This window comes from Gossypium raimondii, chromosome 12 (genome assembly GCF_025698545.1).
Source record: "Gossypium raimondii isolate GPD5lz chromosome 12, ASM2569854v1, whole genome shotgun sequence".
NCBI classification, from domain to species: domain Eukaryota; kingdom Viridiplantae; phylum Streptophyta; class Magnoliopsida; order Malvales; family Malvaceae; genus Gossypium; species Gossypium raimondii.
The window spans coordinates 52,553,552-52,572,596 of NC_068576.1; the positions used below are offsets into that span (position 1 = coordinate 52,553,552).

Here is a 19,045-nt window from a genome sequence, read left to right on the forward strand (position 1 = left end):
AATTTTAAATTGCAGCTCAATTAGCCCAGCCCTAAGCCCTTAAAGGCTTGAAAACACTCTCAAACTTTACTCGCTTTTTCCTAGGCAAATCCTTCACCAGAACTGAGAACTAAATGGAGAAACCGGAAATCAACGGTCCTCTTTTCCGTTCGAGCTCAATAAGCAATGGCGGCACCATTAGGTCAGCAAGTCCCGTTCTTTCTCTTCAACCCAACTTCAGTAGCCAAGCCGTTCAGGTACTCTTCCCTAACTGTCTACTGCAAAAACCCTAGCGCCTTTACGTTTCTTTGGGTTTGACTTCTTAATTTTATTTTTGCTGCTTTGTATTGTTGCTGTAATAAGGAAACTAAGCTCACATTTGCTTGCATAGAATCGGGCTTTACGAACCCCTTTTTGTGTGTGCAAATACTAGGGTTTTAGGTTCAATTAAGTGGATTTATTCTTCAAAAAAAAGTTGGAAGTGAATATATAGCTGATTATGCAATGTTAGAATAAATTATAAATTTATTATATAGCTTGATAGTACTGTTTATTGGAGATTTTTAGTATGGGAAATTATATAAGTTTTTAATTTAAATTTCAGGAAGCTTTGGAACACTTGGCATCTATCGACCTTAGTGAGTTATTCAATGAGGCGAAAATTGAGTACTGTCGAGCAACTAGAGACTTAAGAAGCTGTAGTCGATATGTACAGTATGCGTTGAACTCATGTGGACATGCTTCTCTTTGTGCGGAATGTAGTCAACGCTGTGATCTTTGTCCAATTTGTAGAACCCCATTGATAAAAAGTGGTAACGGTAGACTTCGTCTTCGCCTTTTTGATGAATGCATAGATGCTGGCCTCATCTCTAGAAGATGTGATGAGAGGTTTCAAGATAAAGAAGATAGAGATAATCAACTCACTGCTGATGTTCAACGACTTTATTCGTTTTTTGATGTAGCCTTGGAGAATAACTTGGTTTCGTTGGTCTGTCATTGTATCCTTTTGCTATTTTAATTTTTGGGCACCTTTTAGCCTTGTAGGGATTTGCTCATATTTTTATAACATATCCTGAATACAGCTGCCTTGGTTGTGCTTTAGAAAATCATGCTTCCTTTAACAGAAAACAACAGATGTTACAGATGTATGTATGGATGAAACTGCTGTTTCCAGTGATGTTGTCACTGCTTTGTTGCTGGATGAGAAGGTTGTTAAGGATTGGGTCAAGCGGACATTTAAAAACATGGCAACAGAACTTCAGCGTATATGTATCCTTGAAAATTTATGAAATGCTTTGAGAACTACGCTATTTTAGTAATTTGTATATACAATGCTTGTTGGGTGTTCCGTAACTGTTTTTATCAGATTATCTTGAGATAGAAGAGATGAAAAATCGGTTGGGTTTGCTTCTAAAATTTTCTGTACGTCTGACCAGTTTATCCAGTGTACTTGAAGTTTTGGAGTCTTCTTTCAAGGGCCGTCTTTCAGCACAGCTTCATGACTTGCACCACCTTCAAGAGAGTATATTGAAGACAAAGCAGGTTTGATTCTGTTAAGCGAATGGTTCATCATATTTTAGCATAATTTAAGAGCAATGTGATTTTAGCAAAGTCTCAGAACCTGCAATCATGAAAAGCAGCTGAGTAAAGAGTAATAGCAGTTTGAGTTCAGAATTTGTGAGAAATTAATGGCTGTCATTTGATCATTGCTCTTATTTGAACTTCTTATGACAATGTTGCTATGTCCACCTTTTGTCTTTTAGTACTGTACATTATTGTATCATTAATTTCATTGAAGACTCATTTTGACATTTCACCGGGCAAAATAAACAAAATATAGAATTTTAACGTCATGCAATAATCATCATTTTCCACAATATTTGTTTTAATTTTCAGCATCTTGAGATCACAATATGGTGTATAAGGCACCACTTCTTGGAACAAGTGAGGTCTCGTCATGCTGATTTCACATCCTGGCGTAATCATGTCCGTGAAAGGAAATCAGCTTCAATCGTGCGGGCGTGGCCTCCTCCTGATGTGTTAGATCTCTCAACCAACTCCACTGGACAGGAAGCTTCTCTTTTCATTGAGGATGCACTAGAAAATCTTGACATATACGAGAAGATAGGAGAAGAGTCAGATTTTGCATTTTTGCAGAAGAATGGCGCCTTGTCCTTTCTTCAGTCTAAAATAGGTGGAATTACAGGATATTATCCTTTTGAAAGTCTTCGAGCTGCTGTGGATATCCTCTTTCTACGTGGTGGTTCTGATTTGGTGGTTGCCAAGCAAGCGATTGTATCCTTCTCTTTCTAACTTGATTTTCCTTAAAGGTTTTTCTGTTGATTGGACTTTTTTTTCTTTTTTTTATTGGGCACACTCCTTTAGGTTTTCTTAACTGAGATGTAGTTTGTGTATTACCTGTTTGATCGGCATTGGAGTAGGCCGAAGGAAGAATGGAGGGACATTGTTGATGACTTTGCAGCCTCCTTTGGCATCAACAGGCATTCCTTACTTGAGTCATTCATTTTCTGTCTTCTGGATGACCACTCAGATGAAGCTTTACTGGTAATTTCTGTATCTGTTCTTATAAAAGTTTGTTTAGGTTTAAGTTCCCACACTTGCTGTGTGCGGATTTCAGATTAATTTTATAAATGTTTCCTAGGATGTTTGACCGTTAACTTCTCTGCCACTCACTACCTCATTAAATGGAGTAGTGTGATGATTACTATTGCTATTAAATTATGCTGTGGTTTTAGATTGGTAGGAGTATCCAGCTTGCTTAAGAAAGTTTTGTTGAAGCATATTGCTAAACGAATTATAATTCTAACATGCATGCCTAAGTTTTGATGGAAATTGTACCTGTACACATAAGACTTGTATATTGCAAAATGTTCTTACTTGCTATGCAGTGGATTTTACTGTCCATGTTAGGTTCTATTTTCACCCAGAATAAAGGGTTGTTTCTTTTTTTAATTGTGAGTGCTAACTTCTAATATATTAATATCTGAGTGAACTAATATAGTTCCTCTTAACTCCTCTTTGCTAAACCCAAAAGAAATGTTTGGAGTTTAAAGTACCCAAATGAATTATTTACCATATCATCGTTGTCCGTTTCTTGTGTGGAACCACCATACTTGTTTAATTTCGGGATGACAGTGAAGAACTATTGTCTGCCCTTCCAGGTTTGCTACTCACTTCTAATATAGTTCTGCATTTTGATTATTTTTTACAATCATATTTCTCAGGAATCTTGTCAACTTCTCCCTGAGATCTCTGGCCCAGAAACTCATCCAAAGATTGCACAAGTTCTGTTAGAAAGGCAGAATCCTAAGGCAGCGCAAATGGTGATACGCTGGTCTGGTCGTGATGGCGGATCACAGTTGGTTTCACTTAGTGAGGCTGTTACTATTGTTCGGGTGAAAGTGGAGTGTGGGCTTTTGACAGAAGCATTTACATATCAGCGAATGCTCTGTGCAAAAGTCCGGGAAAAGAAGTTCAAGTATGAACGCAGTGGTGATGCATTTGATGACTTGAAAGGTCAAAGCAGGTCCTGGATGGACTGGTTAGAAGCATTGGTCACCGAATTTTGTTGTTTATGTATTAGGAGGAATATGGTTGATCGAATAATTGAGTTACCATGGAATGGTGAGGAGGAGAAATATATACACAAATGCCTGTTAGATTGTGCCAGTGATGACCCGACAACTAGTATTGGAAGTCTCCTTGTTGTATTCTATCTTCAGGTAATGTACGGAATTACGGAGGATCAATGAAAGGATATCTTCTTGTCTTATGTTATTTTAACTCGATATCCAGATACCATTGCATTAAATGGTAGAACATTTAGGTTTGGGCTTATGGTTACTGTGTATGGTTGAGTACTTTGCCTATGTTTAGGCCTTAAATTGTTATTGTGATTCTCATTTTTACTGTCAGATGCTCTATAATTCTCAATTTTGGGCTGATCCAATGGGTTCTAACATCACTTTTAGGAGTATTTCCGTTCTAGGTTAAGTAGATGATTCTTTCCATGTATTAGTGTATTACCAGAGTTTATTTACTTGCTTTCTGTTACTAATCCAGCGGTATCGATATGTTGAGGCATATCAAGTCAATGTTAAACTTTGGAGCTTGGAAGAAGACTTCATTTCAACTCATTCTGGCAATGAAGAATTTCTAGAAGCTCTATCAAGAATGGAATCACATCGTCAGAGGAGAAAAAAATTGGTTGTAAGTCGGTTTAACTTCGACAGTCATTGTTGCTGCTATAAAAGAAATTAAATTCTATCATTTCATCATTTCTCTACCGTTCTTGGTGAAGTTTGAAGGTTACTTGTAATAAGTAGATTTTATAACGTATCTACTGACTTGCTTACTCCATCTTCAATAGGATAAAGGCATAGAATTGCTTCCCGAAGTCCTACAACAACAAGTAAAGACGGGAACATTGCCTGATATAGTAGTTGCTTCTGGCCAAGAGGATGAAATGCCAACAAGATCTGGTTCTCCAAAATCAGCGAGTTTGTTGGTTCCGTCCTCTTCTGATTCTGTTGTTCTACGACCAGACCATATGGTGACTCCTTTGAGACCACCCGTTTCTGAAATTCCTAGAATATTGGATGGGTATGTCAACAATTCTCGTGTTGAAGCTGGTAACCATGGATCTACATCAATACTCCAGGGGAGATTATTTGCAGATGCAGGAGTATCAAATGTTGAAATTGGCAAAAACTTCAATTTTGATAACATCTCAGGTCCTGGAATTCATCGTGTAAATCCCACATATGCTACACCATTAAAAGGTATCAATCAGAGTTCATCAAGAGAGCTTTCAAACAGACACCTACGACAAAAACAATCTGATAAAATCATTTCAGAGGGTGAGCAAAATGGGTTTGTTAGCCAAGTTCACAGTCCAAGTCCTCCTTATTCCCGAAGAGTGACGGCTAATCCTGCTTCTACACCTAGCAGTAACTTTGGATTGTTTAAAGGTGCCGCAAATAACTTAAGTTCAAATATTTCTGGTAAGAGGGGTCAATCAGATAGAGATGATGGGGGGTGGAATGTACCTCCTACTGAAGACGTAATGGATGTCTCTTGGAGGTAAAGATTTAGATTTCTACTCTCATTCTCTTACTCTTGCAATCTCCCATGTTGTTCTTTGAATGATTCTATACGTCCTTTTAGCATCAGGTGGGGGAAAGTTTTCCTATATCATTTTGTCACTTTGTTTTCTGGATATTTGCAGCCATAGGGAGAGATCTTTTGAGGACAGAAATGCACATGTGGGGCTAAGATGGAGGTCTGATGAAACGAGCGATGATGAAGAACAGTGCCCCGACAGAACCATGGAAGTTGGTGCAACCCCTGTAAGGGGACATAGAAGGAGGAGATTCACGAGAAGATGAAAGAACCTCATTGGCCATGTATTTCACCATTCTGTTACCTGATTCTCGTTCTTCCCATACCTAAAGCGACCTGATCCCTATAATTTTGTTGGGGGAGGGGGGGGGGGAGTATCGCTTGTGTTGCAACTGCCACCCTTTTTATTTGAGAACAAGGTACAGCTCTTCTCTTGTCTAGAAGTCATGGATATCAAAGATTCCGAGGGGCAGGTAATGAACCATACTTTGTCTTCTTGATATGAAGTTTGAGAAACGAAAGGTCTTTGATAATTTAAATGCATCAATTAATGAAGGATGAACCATAATTTTTGTATTCTTTTCAAGACTTCTTGTTCCTTCCCGTATCAAGATAATTGAATGTTACTATCTAGCCAATGTTGAATGTTAGATAATTGAAACAGAACGTAGAGTTATTATATTGCAGTTGGATTTAACAAGTTGTCGACCAATTACATCCACGGTCAAAGATTTTTTTTTTTTTTTGTCTATAGTTTGAAGGGAATGAAACTCATTTAACATTGAACATGATGAATGTTAAAGGTTAAAACATTGGATTTTATTTGCATTGTAAAGTATTGGGGGTTGCTATTTGAAACAAATAGAAAATAGTTTTAACAGATAAATATGATTTAATACCTTATGATGTAAATTATCGTGTATTAAGATTGTTTATATTTATATCATTGATAGGGAAAAAAAGGTGAGACTTGGCAGCTAGTAAAGTCTATAAACTTGGTATTAAAAATTAAAGATGCTGCTGTTGATTGTAAGATAAGTAAAAGTTCACCGAGTAGTATGTTGAGCTACATTATTTTTCATTTACATTTACGAGTTTAAGAGAAGTTATGAGTAATTTTAGAAATTGTATAGAAAAATAGATATGATCAGAATTTATAATTAAATTATTAAAAATAAATAAAATATAGTTATAAACAATTAAAATCTTAAAAAATAAAATATAAGATATAGCTATAAAGAATTAAAAATCTTAAAAGAAATCTTGGTTTTAATTTTTTCTCAAAAATGGTTTTTTCCAAAAATACTTTTAAAAAATATTCTTAAACTACACCTTTAATCTGAATTTATGGGCTCAAAAAACTAAGGGAAATCGGATTATATGCAGAAAAAAAATAACTCTGTGTGGTTGAAATAGGATAATGACCGTACATCTGTTGAGGGTAATCACGTGGATTCATTGCATTGATGTCCTCTATTTCAACAGTTGGCAGCATTTTTACACATGCCATCAAACTTGAGACCGACAGACAAAGATATCCAACACCATTTTCTCATGCTTTTTGTTTTTATTTCTTTCCTTTGCCTGCTTTTTTTCTTTTTAATAATCTAAAGCATTATCATCTACACCAAAACTTTGGGTCAAAATTATTTTCCTCCTTTTAACTTGCTAGTGAATGTTTAATGTTTCATTTTGAATTGTGATTAAAATAAATTATTTTGTCAAAATTTCAAATCTATATTAAATTATTATGAAACCCAATAAAAACAATATTTTAGTACAATAAATATAAAAAAGGTTAAACCTTATCAAATCTTCATGAACCAAAAGAAAAAAAAGAGAGCCTAAGACACGTATAATTTGTCATTAACATCTAAGTAATAATCTGACCCACTAAAAGATTGCTAGTACAATAAATATATTTTTTCTTCTGCTGGGTCCGTTTTTAATGGAAAAAAATAATTGATAAAATGTTTGTGATTTTGGATAAAGTGGATAAAGCTTTGTATAATAATGTGGCCACAAAGAGAGAGGGATAAAACACAACCAAAAGCCGTGTAATAAATCCATTTATTTTTGGGTGACAACTTATCTTATATGCTATTCTAGGCTAGAATGTACTTTTCCATAACTTTTAGTATGGTTAATCAGGATTATGAAAACTCCAAATATATTTGAAAATTTTATTTTCTTTCTAGGAACATCTCTCGCCGTCCACGTATTCATTTAACTATGATTTATCTTCCCATCATTAATGAAGTAATATATAATTCTTCAAATTTGCAGAGTACTCGTTTTGTGATTTTTATTATTTTATTAATTAGTTAAATTGTTATTTGTAATAACATTTTTCATGTCGGATAATCAAGTTTATAATTTAAAGTTATAATAATTTATATTTGGGTTTGCTTAATTGGTATTATAGACACCAGTTAAGAATTATTTACTTGTCATTTCCTTAGGTTTAGTTTGATGAGCGATGCGTTTAGTTTTGGCGAAGTTAAAAATAATAGTGGTAGTGAGATTAGTTATTGTAACGATAAAATTGAATACTGTAGCAGTGAAACTAGAAACAACGATTCTAACACCGTTGTAGTGATGAGGTGAATAAGTAAAACGACTAAGAAGGGCATTACATTAACGCTTATAAATTTTTATTTTTATAAAATTATTAAAAACATTTGAAATTATAATTTTATTTAATAAGATAATCGGTATCACAATATTTTCACAATTATTTTAATTAAATGTTTTATAATAATTTAAATTTATTTCTATAGTTAACAATGCTAAATATTATTTTAGGGAATAAAAAAGCATTATACTTGAATCCATTAAAAAAGTTGATATTATAGTAATAAAGTTAAAAAGTGAAAGGGATAAAATAAAATTCACTACACTATACTATACTTAAGGTGGGTTTGGATGAGCGGTTGGGTGTGGTGCGGTGTGTTTAGCTTATTTTTTGTCTCACGCTACAGTGTCGCTATAGTATCTAATCTCACCGCCACTGCTGTTTTTACACTAACCGCAGATATACGCACCGCCCATCCAAACCCACCCTTAGCAATCCAAAAGAATCGTAGCGGTGCAATTGAGCTAAAAATATTGCACCGAAGATAAAAATGCATCTAAATGTAACTTAAAATCTTTTTTTTTTTTTTTGTTTCTAGTAATGCATTATTAGTGAAAATTTTAGTAAGGTTGAAATGTTGTTTTGTGTTTTAAACAATATATTTTTCTATTATGCCTTAAAGGAAAATGTGCCATAAAATTAAGTCAAAATAAAAATATTGGTTAGAGAATATATTTTATATATATTTTCAGACACCAAAACATTTGGTGTAAAGTACAAAATTACCTAAATAATTACAAAACACTATCATATAGTTTATCAATAACTTTCTCTTTATTTCAACTATAGTATTTAATATATAAATTTATATAATATATTCGGTGTGACAAATTCTAGAAATAAAAAGATAAAACTCATATTGAAGGCAAAGTCCCCACACCAGTGGCATGATTATATCAATCACACCAATTTGACCAAAGGAACGGCTAAAGATCCTTGATATTCCTTACACCCGCGAAACACCGGATCATTTCATTTCCTCTATAATAAAAACATGATAATATCATCGCATGGATATTGTCTGTCTTTCCATTTTTCTCTCCTATAAATAACACAGCCGCAGTGAGGAACCAAATAACGGGGAAAAATAACCTGGTCCTTTTTTTTTTTTGTTCAAAAGCGAATCCCTAACTCGCATGCTGTTCGGATCTTAATCGTCGAAGATCCGATTCATATTTATCTCTGATCTGATCCAAAACGAAACCACCCGGCCTCTGAGAAATGACGCGTCGCTGCTCGCATTGCAGCCACAACGGGCACAACTCCAGAACCTGCCCGAATCGTGGTGTCAAGTTGTTCGGAGTTCGGTTGACTGACGGGTTGGTTCGGAAGAGTGCCAGTATGAGTAACTTATCCCAATTCGCCGGGTCCAATTCTGCCGGGCATAACGGGAATGGGTCGGGTTCGCCCGGTGAAGGTCCGGATCACGCCGATGGTTATGCTTCCGAGGATTTTGTCCCTGGATCGTCTTCGAGTCGTGATAGGAAAAAAGGTTTCATTCTTTCAAGGGTTAATTTGATTCTCTCTTCTTTTTTTGCTTTGTTGAAGTTTTTATGTGGTGGGTAATTAGATTAAGGACTATGAGTGATGGTATGAGAAAGTGTTCCGACTTCCGAGTCTTTAAGTATTTGCTTTGACTATATATGTATTGCTCCGAGTACTGTGATCTTGTGGGATTTTCACATTTTTAGTTTTTACTTTCATGCTTCTAGGATTACATAGTTCAGGGAGTAAAGGTAAAATTGTTTTTTTTGGTGAATTTGTTTTTTTTCTTTTGATTGCGGTAAAGTGGGTTGTTGATGTATTAAGAAATGGATCGGATAACTTAAAGCCTTTAATGATGATGTAGAATGTATAAAGATATTTGAAATGGTGGACAAGGAAAGATTGTAAGCACTGGGATGGGATGCATATAATCTGAAATATTTAATCCAAAAGATTTGTTGGTTATTTATGATATGAAGTTTACGGGGTTGAATGTCCCCCCTTTCGACAGGAATGATTATCAGATTTAGTATCACTGAGTTTTGAACTTAATATAATGTTTACACACATACAAACACATATTTGTGCTTGTTGGTTGCTTACATTTTTCTATTTTTGGATGATCCTCTAAAAAAATTGATCATAGATCTGCCGCAGTTAACATTAGAAGTCTAGAATTTACAAGGTAAAGTGATGTATAGGTGACTGCTTTCCAGTTATTGATTTATCAAAGTGATAGTATAGCAACCTTGTAGTTTCTGAAGTTATTGAATTGAGTTATAATTTGTTTTGCAGGTGTTCCATGGACTGAAGAGGAGCATCGGATGTTTCTACTTGGACTGCAAAAACTTGGGAAAGGTGATTGGCGTGGAATCTCTCGCAATTACGTTATATCAAGGACTCCTACTCAAGTGGCTAGCCATGCTCAGAAATATTTCATCAGGCAGTCCAACGTTTCTAGGAGAAAAAGACGTTCCAGCCTTTTTGATATTGTAGCAGATGAAGTTAGTACCCTTCTCTCTATGAATGATACTTCAATTGTCATATATAAACAACTTTGACTCCAAAAATTTTTGTTGACCATTTGAATCTCCAGTCACTTTTGATTATTATAAGAAATTGGAGTAGGAATGATTATGAATACGATGAATATATCCTTGAGATTTCAATTTATTGCCTGTGAAGATTTTGTTTCTTTATTGTTGGAATTTATCTTTAGTGCACTTGGTTTGCCTACAAATATTGATTTTGAGAATAAATACTTGGGTGTTTTATTTTCCCACACATATCAAATGGGAGGCTGCAGTTCCTGTCTTCTGTGTTGCTCCGACTCTTCATTTTTCTTGAATTCTTGAATTGTCTACGTGTGATATTTATGTTCCATAGATATTCAGATATGGGATTGGGTTATATGTGACCCTTCAGTGACCATCAGAAAACGTGGAAGAACTTGGAAAAGGTTGGACATATCTGCTTGGGGATTCAGTCTGAGGATGAGGGTGAGGATGGTGAAGGGTCGAGAGTGGGGAGTTGTCCAGGGGCTTGATTTGGTGGTTTTGGGCCGTGCAGAACTTTGGTAAATTTGGTTAGGTGTTAGTTTGGCTGGGGATTAAACAGTGAAGGACATTGGTTGTGATGGAGGGAGATGAAGGTGAGTTAGAGTTGAAGTAGTGGTGAGGCTGATAGTTGGGGTTAGGCAATAAAGGGTTTTGTTTGTGGTAGATGAAGCTGGCGTTGGTCAGGTGTGTTGGCTAGTAGACGATGGTGCAACTGAATGGGGATTTTGGTTCTGACGCTCACACCCAAGTCTAGTGAGCATAGCTTATTTTAATCTAGTTATTTTGGGGTGTGCAGTTATTCTAACTTGGTTCTTCTAGAGATAATAGGTTTATACCAATTACTTATTATGTCCATATTAGTATTCTTCAGTGGATTGGTTTCTGGATGCAATTTGTCTAATTGATCATTTTCCTCATCACTTTCTTGCAGTCGGGTGACACACCAATGGTATCACCGGATTTGTTCACTGCAAACCACCCACTGGATGAAACGCAGAGCACTGACCAGTTGCCTATTCCTCCTCCATTGGATGAAGAAGACGAATCAATGGATTCCAACAACTCAAATGATGGGGAACCAGTTCCTCATCCAACATCGGAGATCTCCGAACCCTGTTACCCAGTAGTATATCCTGCTTACTTCCCACCATTCTATCCATTTTCATTTCCATATTGGATGGGTTACAACACAGAACCAACCAAGACCGACACGCATGAAGTGGTGAAGCCAACAGCAGTACATTCAAAGAGCCCGATCAACGTGGATGAGCTGGTGGGCATGTCGAAACTGAGCTTGGGAGAATCTATCGGTGATAATGGCCCATCCTCACTTTCATTGAAACTTGATGGTTCATCCAGACAGTCTGCATTCCATGCCAATCCGTCGTCACGTAATTCAAGTGGGAGTCCAATCCATGCAGTTTAGGCGCCCACCTTTATGTTCAACTACTACCTTAGGGTTAGCTGAGGGTCTGTAAGCAGTACAGGTTATTGTTAATAGAAGAATAATCATGTGCAGTATGTTCCTTTTTTTTGGTTTAGATTTATTTGAATCTTTTAACTGTTTTCGTAATGATTTGCTTTATATTTTAAGCTGTATCCTCTCAGCTGCATTTCGAGAATCACATCCAGAGGCGAACTTAGGAATACAATATATAGACCCTCGTTCTTTGTTACCAACGGTTCTTGCGACGGTATTGCCAGTAGCAGCATTCTTAGCGGTAGGATTTTTTAAGCACTATTCTGGACAGCATCTGTTGACATCATTATTTAGAACTTAAAAATTTGGGCACAGCTTGGGAAAGCTGTGGAACTAATTTTGAGAATATCTTTGTTAAGCTTTGGAAGATTAATATGATTTTTGTGTTTCTCTCACTTTTGGAATGCTTTGTGGAGGTTCGTCAGATATGTATACTTCTGCTAAAATCAAATAAACCTACTTCACTTAATCGCTCAACTATCAAAATTAATTCAGTTAAAATTTTAATTTGATTCAAAAGCAGATATATATTAGTTCTTTTGCAGTGCATGGTATATTTTTAATTGATTATCTTAATTTAAAAATAATAATGCATAATACTAATTTTTGAATAAATATTTGATTTTGCACAGTAATTTTAATTTTTTTGAAACTATTTTAATTATTTAAAAATATTAATGTAATTAATTTAAAAACTGTTTTAAATTTATGTTTCTGGAATAAATTATAAAAATATTTTTAATATGATTTAAATGTTTATTAAAAGTGACGGTGTAAAATAAAATATATATTTAAATTAATTTTATAAAAATCCTTATAGAAATATTTTTTACTTTGTAAAATATTACCTAATTTTAAATATTAAATTTGATGATGTGTCAAGTATTGAGAGTGTGAAAATATTAAAATTGTGAATAACAACTTTAATTATAAAAATATGAAGGATTTAATTATATACTTTAAAAATTATAACAAATTTTACTTTAAGCATTGACATTCAATTTTGAAGGAAAATGTTATTAAGGGTTAATTATAAAATTTAATAATTATAAATAACCTAAATATGAAAAAATAAAAATAAAAATCTCATTAGTCTACTTTCTTCGTTTGCTCTAAAACTTACTATAATATGTATATATATTAAATATTTTTATTTTGAATTTATTCAAAATTACTTAATTAGTATATGATTTTTTTTACTTAGTCGATACATAAACTTACATTTCGTCACACACATTACCCTAATTTGTGAACGACATTAATTTTAAAGATTAACGATAGTTTGACCTATGATTTATCCAAAATCTTTAATTGGTACTCAAATTTATCCAAAAGTAACTAATTAATGCATGAATTTATTCAAAAATTATATTTTTTAAATTAATTTATATTTTTAAATTTATGTCCATCCTAAGATTAACCTTCCGTGTTGTTAGTGCAAAAGCCTAGATATCTATAAGCTCAATATGTATGAACCAAATGAGCTTTATATCTATAGATATGATAGATCAAAGAAAAAAATATTATGAAAAATAATCTTAATGTAATGTTTTTTGTTATTGTCGTGAATATTATTTTTAATGTAACTAGCAGGTGTCCCGTGCTTCGCCCTCAATGAAATGATAAAATAAAATATATAATTATGAAATAATTATACCAATTGATACTCAATAATAGGTAGGGTTTGTCGATTAAGTTTTTATTCGATTGGTTCGAGTATTGTTATCAATGCAGGAGAACGTAGATACAAGTGTGCTAAAGCATATTAGCTTCTTATTTATAGATTGATAAGTAACTAAGGGTAATTTTAAATATTGTGTCAAAAAAAACATATATAATAATGAGATGGTTAAAAGAAACATAATTAATAATTCTCATCATTCCAACTATTTATCGCTTTCACCACTAGGGACGAAGCCTTTTCTTTTTTTTTTTGAGAGAGTTTAATTATAAATTTTAAGGGTTAAAATATAATTTTATTATTTCATAGTTTAAAAAATAATTAAAATTTTATCATATTAAGAATTAAAATATAAATTTATCATTATATTACCTTACAATTTTTAGGCTACTGTACACTTGTTGTATGAAATATGCTTTGATTTTATTCTGCACAATCTCTCTATGACACTTTATTTTATTAGTTTGTAATATCTCTTCATCTAAACAAAATAATTCCCTATATTTTAGCCCAATTTGAATATCTCTTTTGTAGTTTGCATCAGCTGGTTTTTTTTTTAGTTTAAATTTTTGTATTAAATAATATGATAGTTTTGTTTTTTTTCCTTATTATGAGCATATAGAATGAAAAATAGTAATAATATAATTAATTTAATATATATTCTATAGCTAAGTTTTTAATAAATAAATAAGTAAGATTCAGTTCTAGATCACTTCAAAATATACTGTGTGTGACCAATTAAGAATTTACACATAAACAGTAATTTTATTTAAGTAAAAATTTATAAATATTTGAAAATAAATCAACATGTAATTATAATCCTAAAACATAATTGAAAACCTAATTTAATTTATAAGCGTAAGATACGGAAAAACCTATAAGCAGGGCAGAAACAAAAAAAAAATTTAAGAGGGCGAAATTAAATTGTAATTTTTACGATAGTAAATCGTAAAATTGTAATTTTACCATTTTAATAGTCAATATCTTTATAACTTTTAAATAACTAAATCAAATTTTATCATTTTAAGAGGGCCAATGTATAATTTTATCTTTATTAATTTAAAATTTTAAAATTTTAAATAAAAAATGTATTTTAAGAGGTCGAACCCTTACCAACCCCATAATTAGGCCCCTATCTATAAGAAATGACAGTCAAAATACATAAAAATGAAAATAAGCTATAAAAATTATTCCTAACGTAAGAATTGATATATATTTAGTGAAAATCGATTTTAAATAGTATAGTAATTATAGTAAATACCGATTTTAAAACACTATATTAGTTAACATTAAACTCTGGGGTGTGCCTCCTATTTTCGGACAAATTAGAGAAGAAACAGAATTGATGTCATGACGAGGAGGAGCACGACGCCGCGACGAGGCGATATGTCACGTCACTACGTGGTGATGTGTATTCAACTTAAATCGGGTTTATTCTCCTAGTTAAACTCTGTTATCTTTTCTCAATTAAATTCTGATTAATTTATAAATATTTTAGTCATATTAGCACTTTAATATTACTCTATTTAAAGAGTCTTTGTAACATTGTTTAGAGGGCTGATAGAATATCTCTTAGGTGAGATTTGATAAAGAGTTTTAGTGTGGGTTTTTGAGAGAGCTTTGTACTCGGGTTTTTGAGTTTTGCTCATTTAGGTTATTTTCTTCATATTGTGCTATTCGTTTATTTTCTCATTAAGTGAAGTCTCTTTTACCTGTGGTTTTTATTACCTTCAAATGAGTTTTCCACGTAAATATTTGTATATTTGATTTTCTCTATTTTACTTGTCCATTGCTTATGCGAGTCGATCCCCAACATAAACATTGTATATGTATTTGGTTGGTTATCTGTAATTTAACCATAAATATAAATTTAATATATATAAATAAAATTTACCTCAACTGTAATTTCAATATATATATAAAATGTAATATATTTTTGGATTAGCCGTAATTTTACTGGTAAAATTTAATATATATATATATATATATATACGAATTTAATATAAATTCAATATATAATTTTACTATAAATAAACTTGGTACATTAAATAAGCTGTACATGAAATTATAAATTTTATTATCAAATTAACTATTTAATTATATTTAACACTCAAAACATTTTAAAATATTTTTAAATACAATATAAAAATTAAAATTAAAACTAAAACTAATTTGGTTAAAAATGTTTAAAATAAAATTTTGTATACATTTTAAAACATTTTAAAATTAAAAAATGATTTTAATTTTTAAAATTTTTTATATTTAACACTCAAAAATAAAAAAATTTAAATACAATATTTATCAAAATTTTATGCATTTAAAAGTTTCAAATTTTGAGATACTATTTGTTTTTAATTTACGAATTTTCAAATTTCAAAATATTATTTATAATATTTTCTAATAAGAAATGTTTTAAACAACTAAATAAAAAATGTCTTGTCAAAATTTAAATAAATTTAAAGAATTTTTATAACTGTAACTATTAATTTTTTTAGTTTTTATTTAAATAATAACAGTGAATTTATACGGGAAGAAAGGGTTTTTACAAAATAATATAAAAATAAAATTACCAAAATGTTATAAATTTTTTTTATTTACCAAAATATATATAATTTTTTTATTTACCAAAATATATAAAAAAAAACAGAAAAAAAAACCTGGACTGATTTGACAGTTCCCTAGGTGAAGGGAACACTGTTGGCGGCACCAAACAAGGATTCCCTGTTGGCGGCACCACCTTAAATATTAAGGGTGGTCGGTTGGTGGGGGGAAGAAGGAGAGGGGAAGAAGAAGAAATAAACGAAGAAAAAAAAGAAGGAAAAGGAAAGGAGAGGAAAGAAAGAAAAAGAAGGAATGAAAAGGAAAGGGGAGGAAAGAAAGAAAAAGAAGGAAAGAAAAGGAAATGGGAGGAAAGAAAGAAAAATAAGGAAAGAAAAGGAAAGGAGAAGAGAAAAAAAAAAAAAGAAGAAGAAGAGGAAGGAAGGAAAAAAAGAAAATAAGGTAATTTTATTATTAATTTAAGATTTTGTAATATTTGTGTGTTAAAAATAATGTTAAGTACATTTTACGTATTTTATTAATTTATTTAGGATATATAATTTTGAGATATATTTAGCATGAAAAATTCATGGTATGTACATTATATGTTGATTAGGAATTTTTTATGAAATTGACTTAGGATGTTGAAATTAGTTTTGTTAGGAAAATAACATTAAAAGTAAAATGATAAAGAAATATATTTAAGAAAGCATAAAATACGAAAAGAAAAACGAAAATTATATATTCACGAAAGTAAGAAAATGCGAAAAAATTATATCTTTAATAAATTTTAAACATAATGCACTGAAAAAGTATAAAATTATAAAATTTAAAATGACGATATTTTTAAAATAATAAAATGCGGAGAAAAAATACGAACAAATGGCCAAAATAATAGTGTATTACTAACTTTTAAAAATTGAGAAATAGTTAATACAAATATTTTTAAAAAAATGTCATGAAATAATAGAAAGTAATAAAATAAAAATAAAAATATTTTTATTGAAAGTAATAAAAGTCGGAAAAAATACGAGCAAATGGCGGGATAAGGATTTTTTCTTACACCAAATAAAAACCCGTTTTAGTAATTTTTATTTTGGTAAATAATATATATATATATAATATTTTGGTATTTTTAAATATTTTATTATTTTTGTAATGTTTTATTATGGGTTTTATAAAAAGTAATATAAAAATAAAAATTACCAAAATATTATAACTTTTTTATTTACCAAAATATATATAATTTTTTATTTACCAAAATATATCAAAAAAGTAAAAAACAAAAGAACAAAAAAAAGGAAAAAACACACTAAATTTATAAATTAATTTTACACTAAATACACTAAATAATACGAGTAAATGACAGGATAATGGTTTTTTATAGTAAATTAATTTTAAAACACACTAAATTAATAAATTTAAAACATTATGTAAAATTATAAAATTAGAAATGAAGATATTTTTTAAAGTAATAAAATGCGGAGAAAAAAATACGAACAAATGGCCGAAGTAAGAGTTTTTTACTAACTTTTTTTTTCAACTTGCAGGCATCGCAATGGCTTCATTGATTAGCAAAAAAAGCCACATATCTGATGCGGTTAATAACGCGGTATGAGTTATTATTTATTAATCACGGGTTCTATTTATTTAAAAAGGATAGACGTACAAAGAAATAATGTTATCGTAAAATTTTTTCTGTAATTTAACACTATCAGGACTCGTACCGAGTTTTAAGGGGCCGTGTGAGTGTTTTGAAGAATACTCTGGATGCACGGTTGATGCCGTACTTAAAGCTAGCCGGATTTGGGTCCGTAGCACAGATCCGGTACACCGTATTGCGCTTTGATTTATTATCTGCGCTAGTGGAGCGGTGGCGCCCGGAGACCCACACTTTTCATTTTCCGTGCGGGGAGTGCACGGTGACCTTGGAGGATGTAGCGTTGCAGCTTGGGCTCCCAATTGACGGGAGTCCCGTAACGGGAATATCTGCATTTACCGATCCGGATGCACTTTGCTATCAGCTTCTAGGAGACTCACCAGGGGACGGTGAGTCATATTTTTCGGGCGTATTATTTACATGGCTGAAAGCCAAGTATGGACAATTATCAGCGACAGCCACTGAAGGCGAGTTGATGTACGCTGCTCGAGCGTACATCATGCACCAATTATAAATTTCAACATGGTCGAGTGGTATCACGGGGATCGGGTGCTACGGCAGTTTGGTGCAATCCAACCTATCCCGGATCGCCGTGTGAGGTGAGAGAAGTGCACGGCAAGAATAAGAGAGGAAAATCGGTGATAGATTGGGGAATTAAGCACCGGAAATTTGTGGCGCTGTGGAATGATCGATTTCATCGAAGACCTCAGATGGTTATGGCTACCGACTCGCAACCATCAGAAGAGTATATGCAATGGTACATTAGTTGCGGGAAGCCATATTTATACGGAGGCCAGTCGGTTGTAATCCCCCAGCACATACAGCGACATGGGGGATCGTCCACAGCGGCCGAGCATGATGCAGATCCCATGGCATATTATTCTCCGAAACCACCGGAGCCCGAGCAGGAGCCCCAGCCAGATCCGGAACAATCTGGATTTGTCGGTTCAGATAGCTATCATCCAGAATTGTCAGGCACTTACAATTTGCCGAGCTTCTCATGGCCAGAATATGCATACGACTTTGAACTATTCGGATCCTACTCGCCCGGCCCATATCCGCAGCATTATGGGACTCCCTCAGGTGCATCAAGTTCGTCGCTGCCGAACGAGGGACCTGCTCAAAATGATTTCCTCCCTGTTTTTACTACACCACCACCTGCGCCAAATGATAATGTCGGTCGTCGCGGGCACTCAGAACGTGACCGTCGACCTCCGAATAGGTATACCCCTAGGACTACACCATCGAACCATCAAATTTAGGGGTGTATGGCACATGTTTGTACATTAACACGTTTGTACTTTTTTGTATCAATTTAATTATTCTAATTTTTACTATCCTTCTCCCACAACGTCTTAAAATTTTTGCATTAATCCTTGCCTTCATT

The 19,045-nt window shown here is 32.7% G+C and overlaps 2 protein-coding genes across 2 annotated transcripts; both read left to right on the top strand.

Moving 5' to 3' along the window:
* On the top strand, window positions 1–5,833 carry LOC105765085 (E3 ubiquitin-protein ligase HOS1). The gene is made up of 10 exons (XM_012584001.2): window positions 1–236; window positions 584–977; window positions 1,114–1,248; window positions 1,346–1,521; window positions 1,876–2,274; window positions 2,386–2,544; window positions 3,225–3,722; window positions 4,063–4,209; window positions 4,370–5,082; window positions 5,228–5,833. Exons 1-10 carry the CDS (start codon window positions 114–116, stop codon window positions 5,385–5,387), a joined length of 2,904 nt encoding a protein of 967 aa, XP_012439455.1. The 5' UTR covers window positions 1–113; the 3' UTR covers window positions 5,388–5,833.
* Window positions 5,834–8,778: 2,945 nt separating this feature from the next.
* Window positions 8,779–11,872, top strand: LOC105765086 (transcription factor KUA1). Its single transcript, XM_012584002.2, has 3 exons — window positions 8,779–9,248; window positions 10,037–10,245; window positions 11,231–11,872. The coding sequence occupies exons 1-3, from the start codon at window positions 8,978–8,980 to the stop codon at window positions 11,723–11,725; spliced, it is 975 nt and encodes a 324-aa protein (XP_012439456.1). The 5' UTR covers window positions 8,779–8,977; the 3' UTR covers window positions 11,726–11,872.
* The last annotated feature ends 7,173 nt before the right edge of the window (window positions 11,873–19,045 follow it).

What these genes read in the sequence shown, in the direction of transcription:
- LOC105765086 (XM_012584002.2), top strand. Translation starts at nt 8,978, where the DNA reads ATGACGCGTCGCTGCTCGCATTGCAGCCACAACGGGCACAACTCCAGA. An exon ending in GAGTCGTGATAGGAAAAAAG is followed by an intron (nt 9,249 to 10,036) that starts GTTTCATTCTTT and finishes TTTGTTTTGCAG; the next exon opens with GTGTTCCATGGACTGAAGAG. An exon ending in TTGATATTGTAGCAGATGAA is followed by an intron (nt 10,246 to 11,230) that starts GTTAGTACCCTT and finishes ACTTTCTTGCAG; the next exon opens with TCGGGTGACACACCAATGGT.
- LOC105765085 (XM_012584001.2), top strand. Translation starts at nt 114, where the DNA reads ATGGAGAAACCGGAAATCAACGGTCCTCTTTTCCGTTCGAGCTCAATA. An exon ending in AGAGGAGAAAAAAATTGGTT is followed by an intron (nt 4,210 to 4,369) that starts GTAAGTCGGTTT and finishes CATCTTCAATAG; the next exon opens with GATAAAGGCATAGAATTGCT. An exon ending in GTAATGGATGTCTCTTGGAG is followed by an intron (nt 5,083 to 5,227) that starts GTAAAGATTTAG and finishes GGATATTTGCAG; the next exon opens with CCATAGGGAGAGATCTTTTG.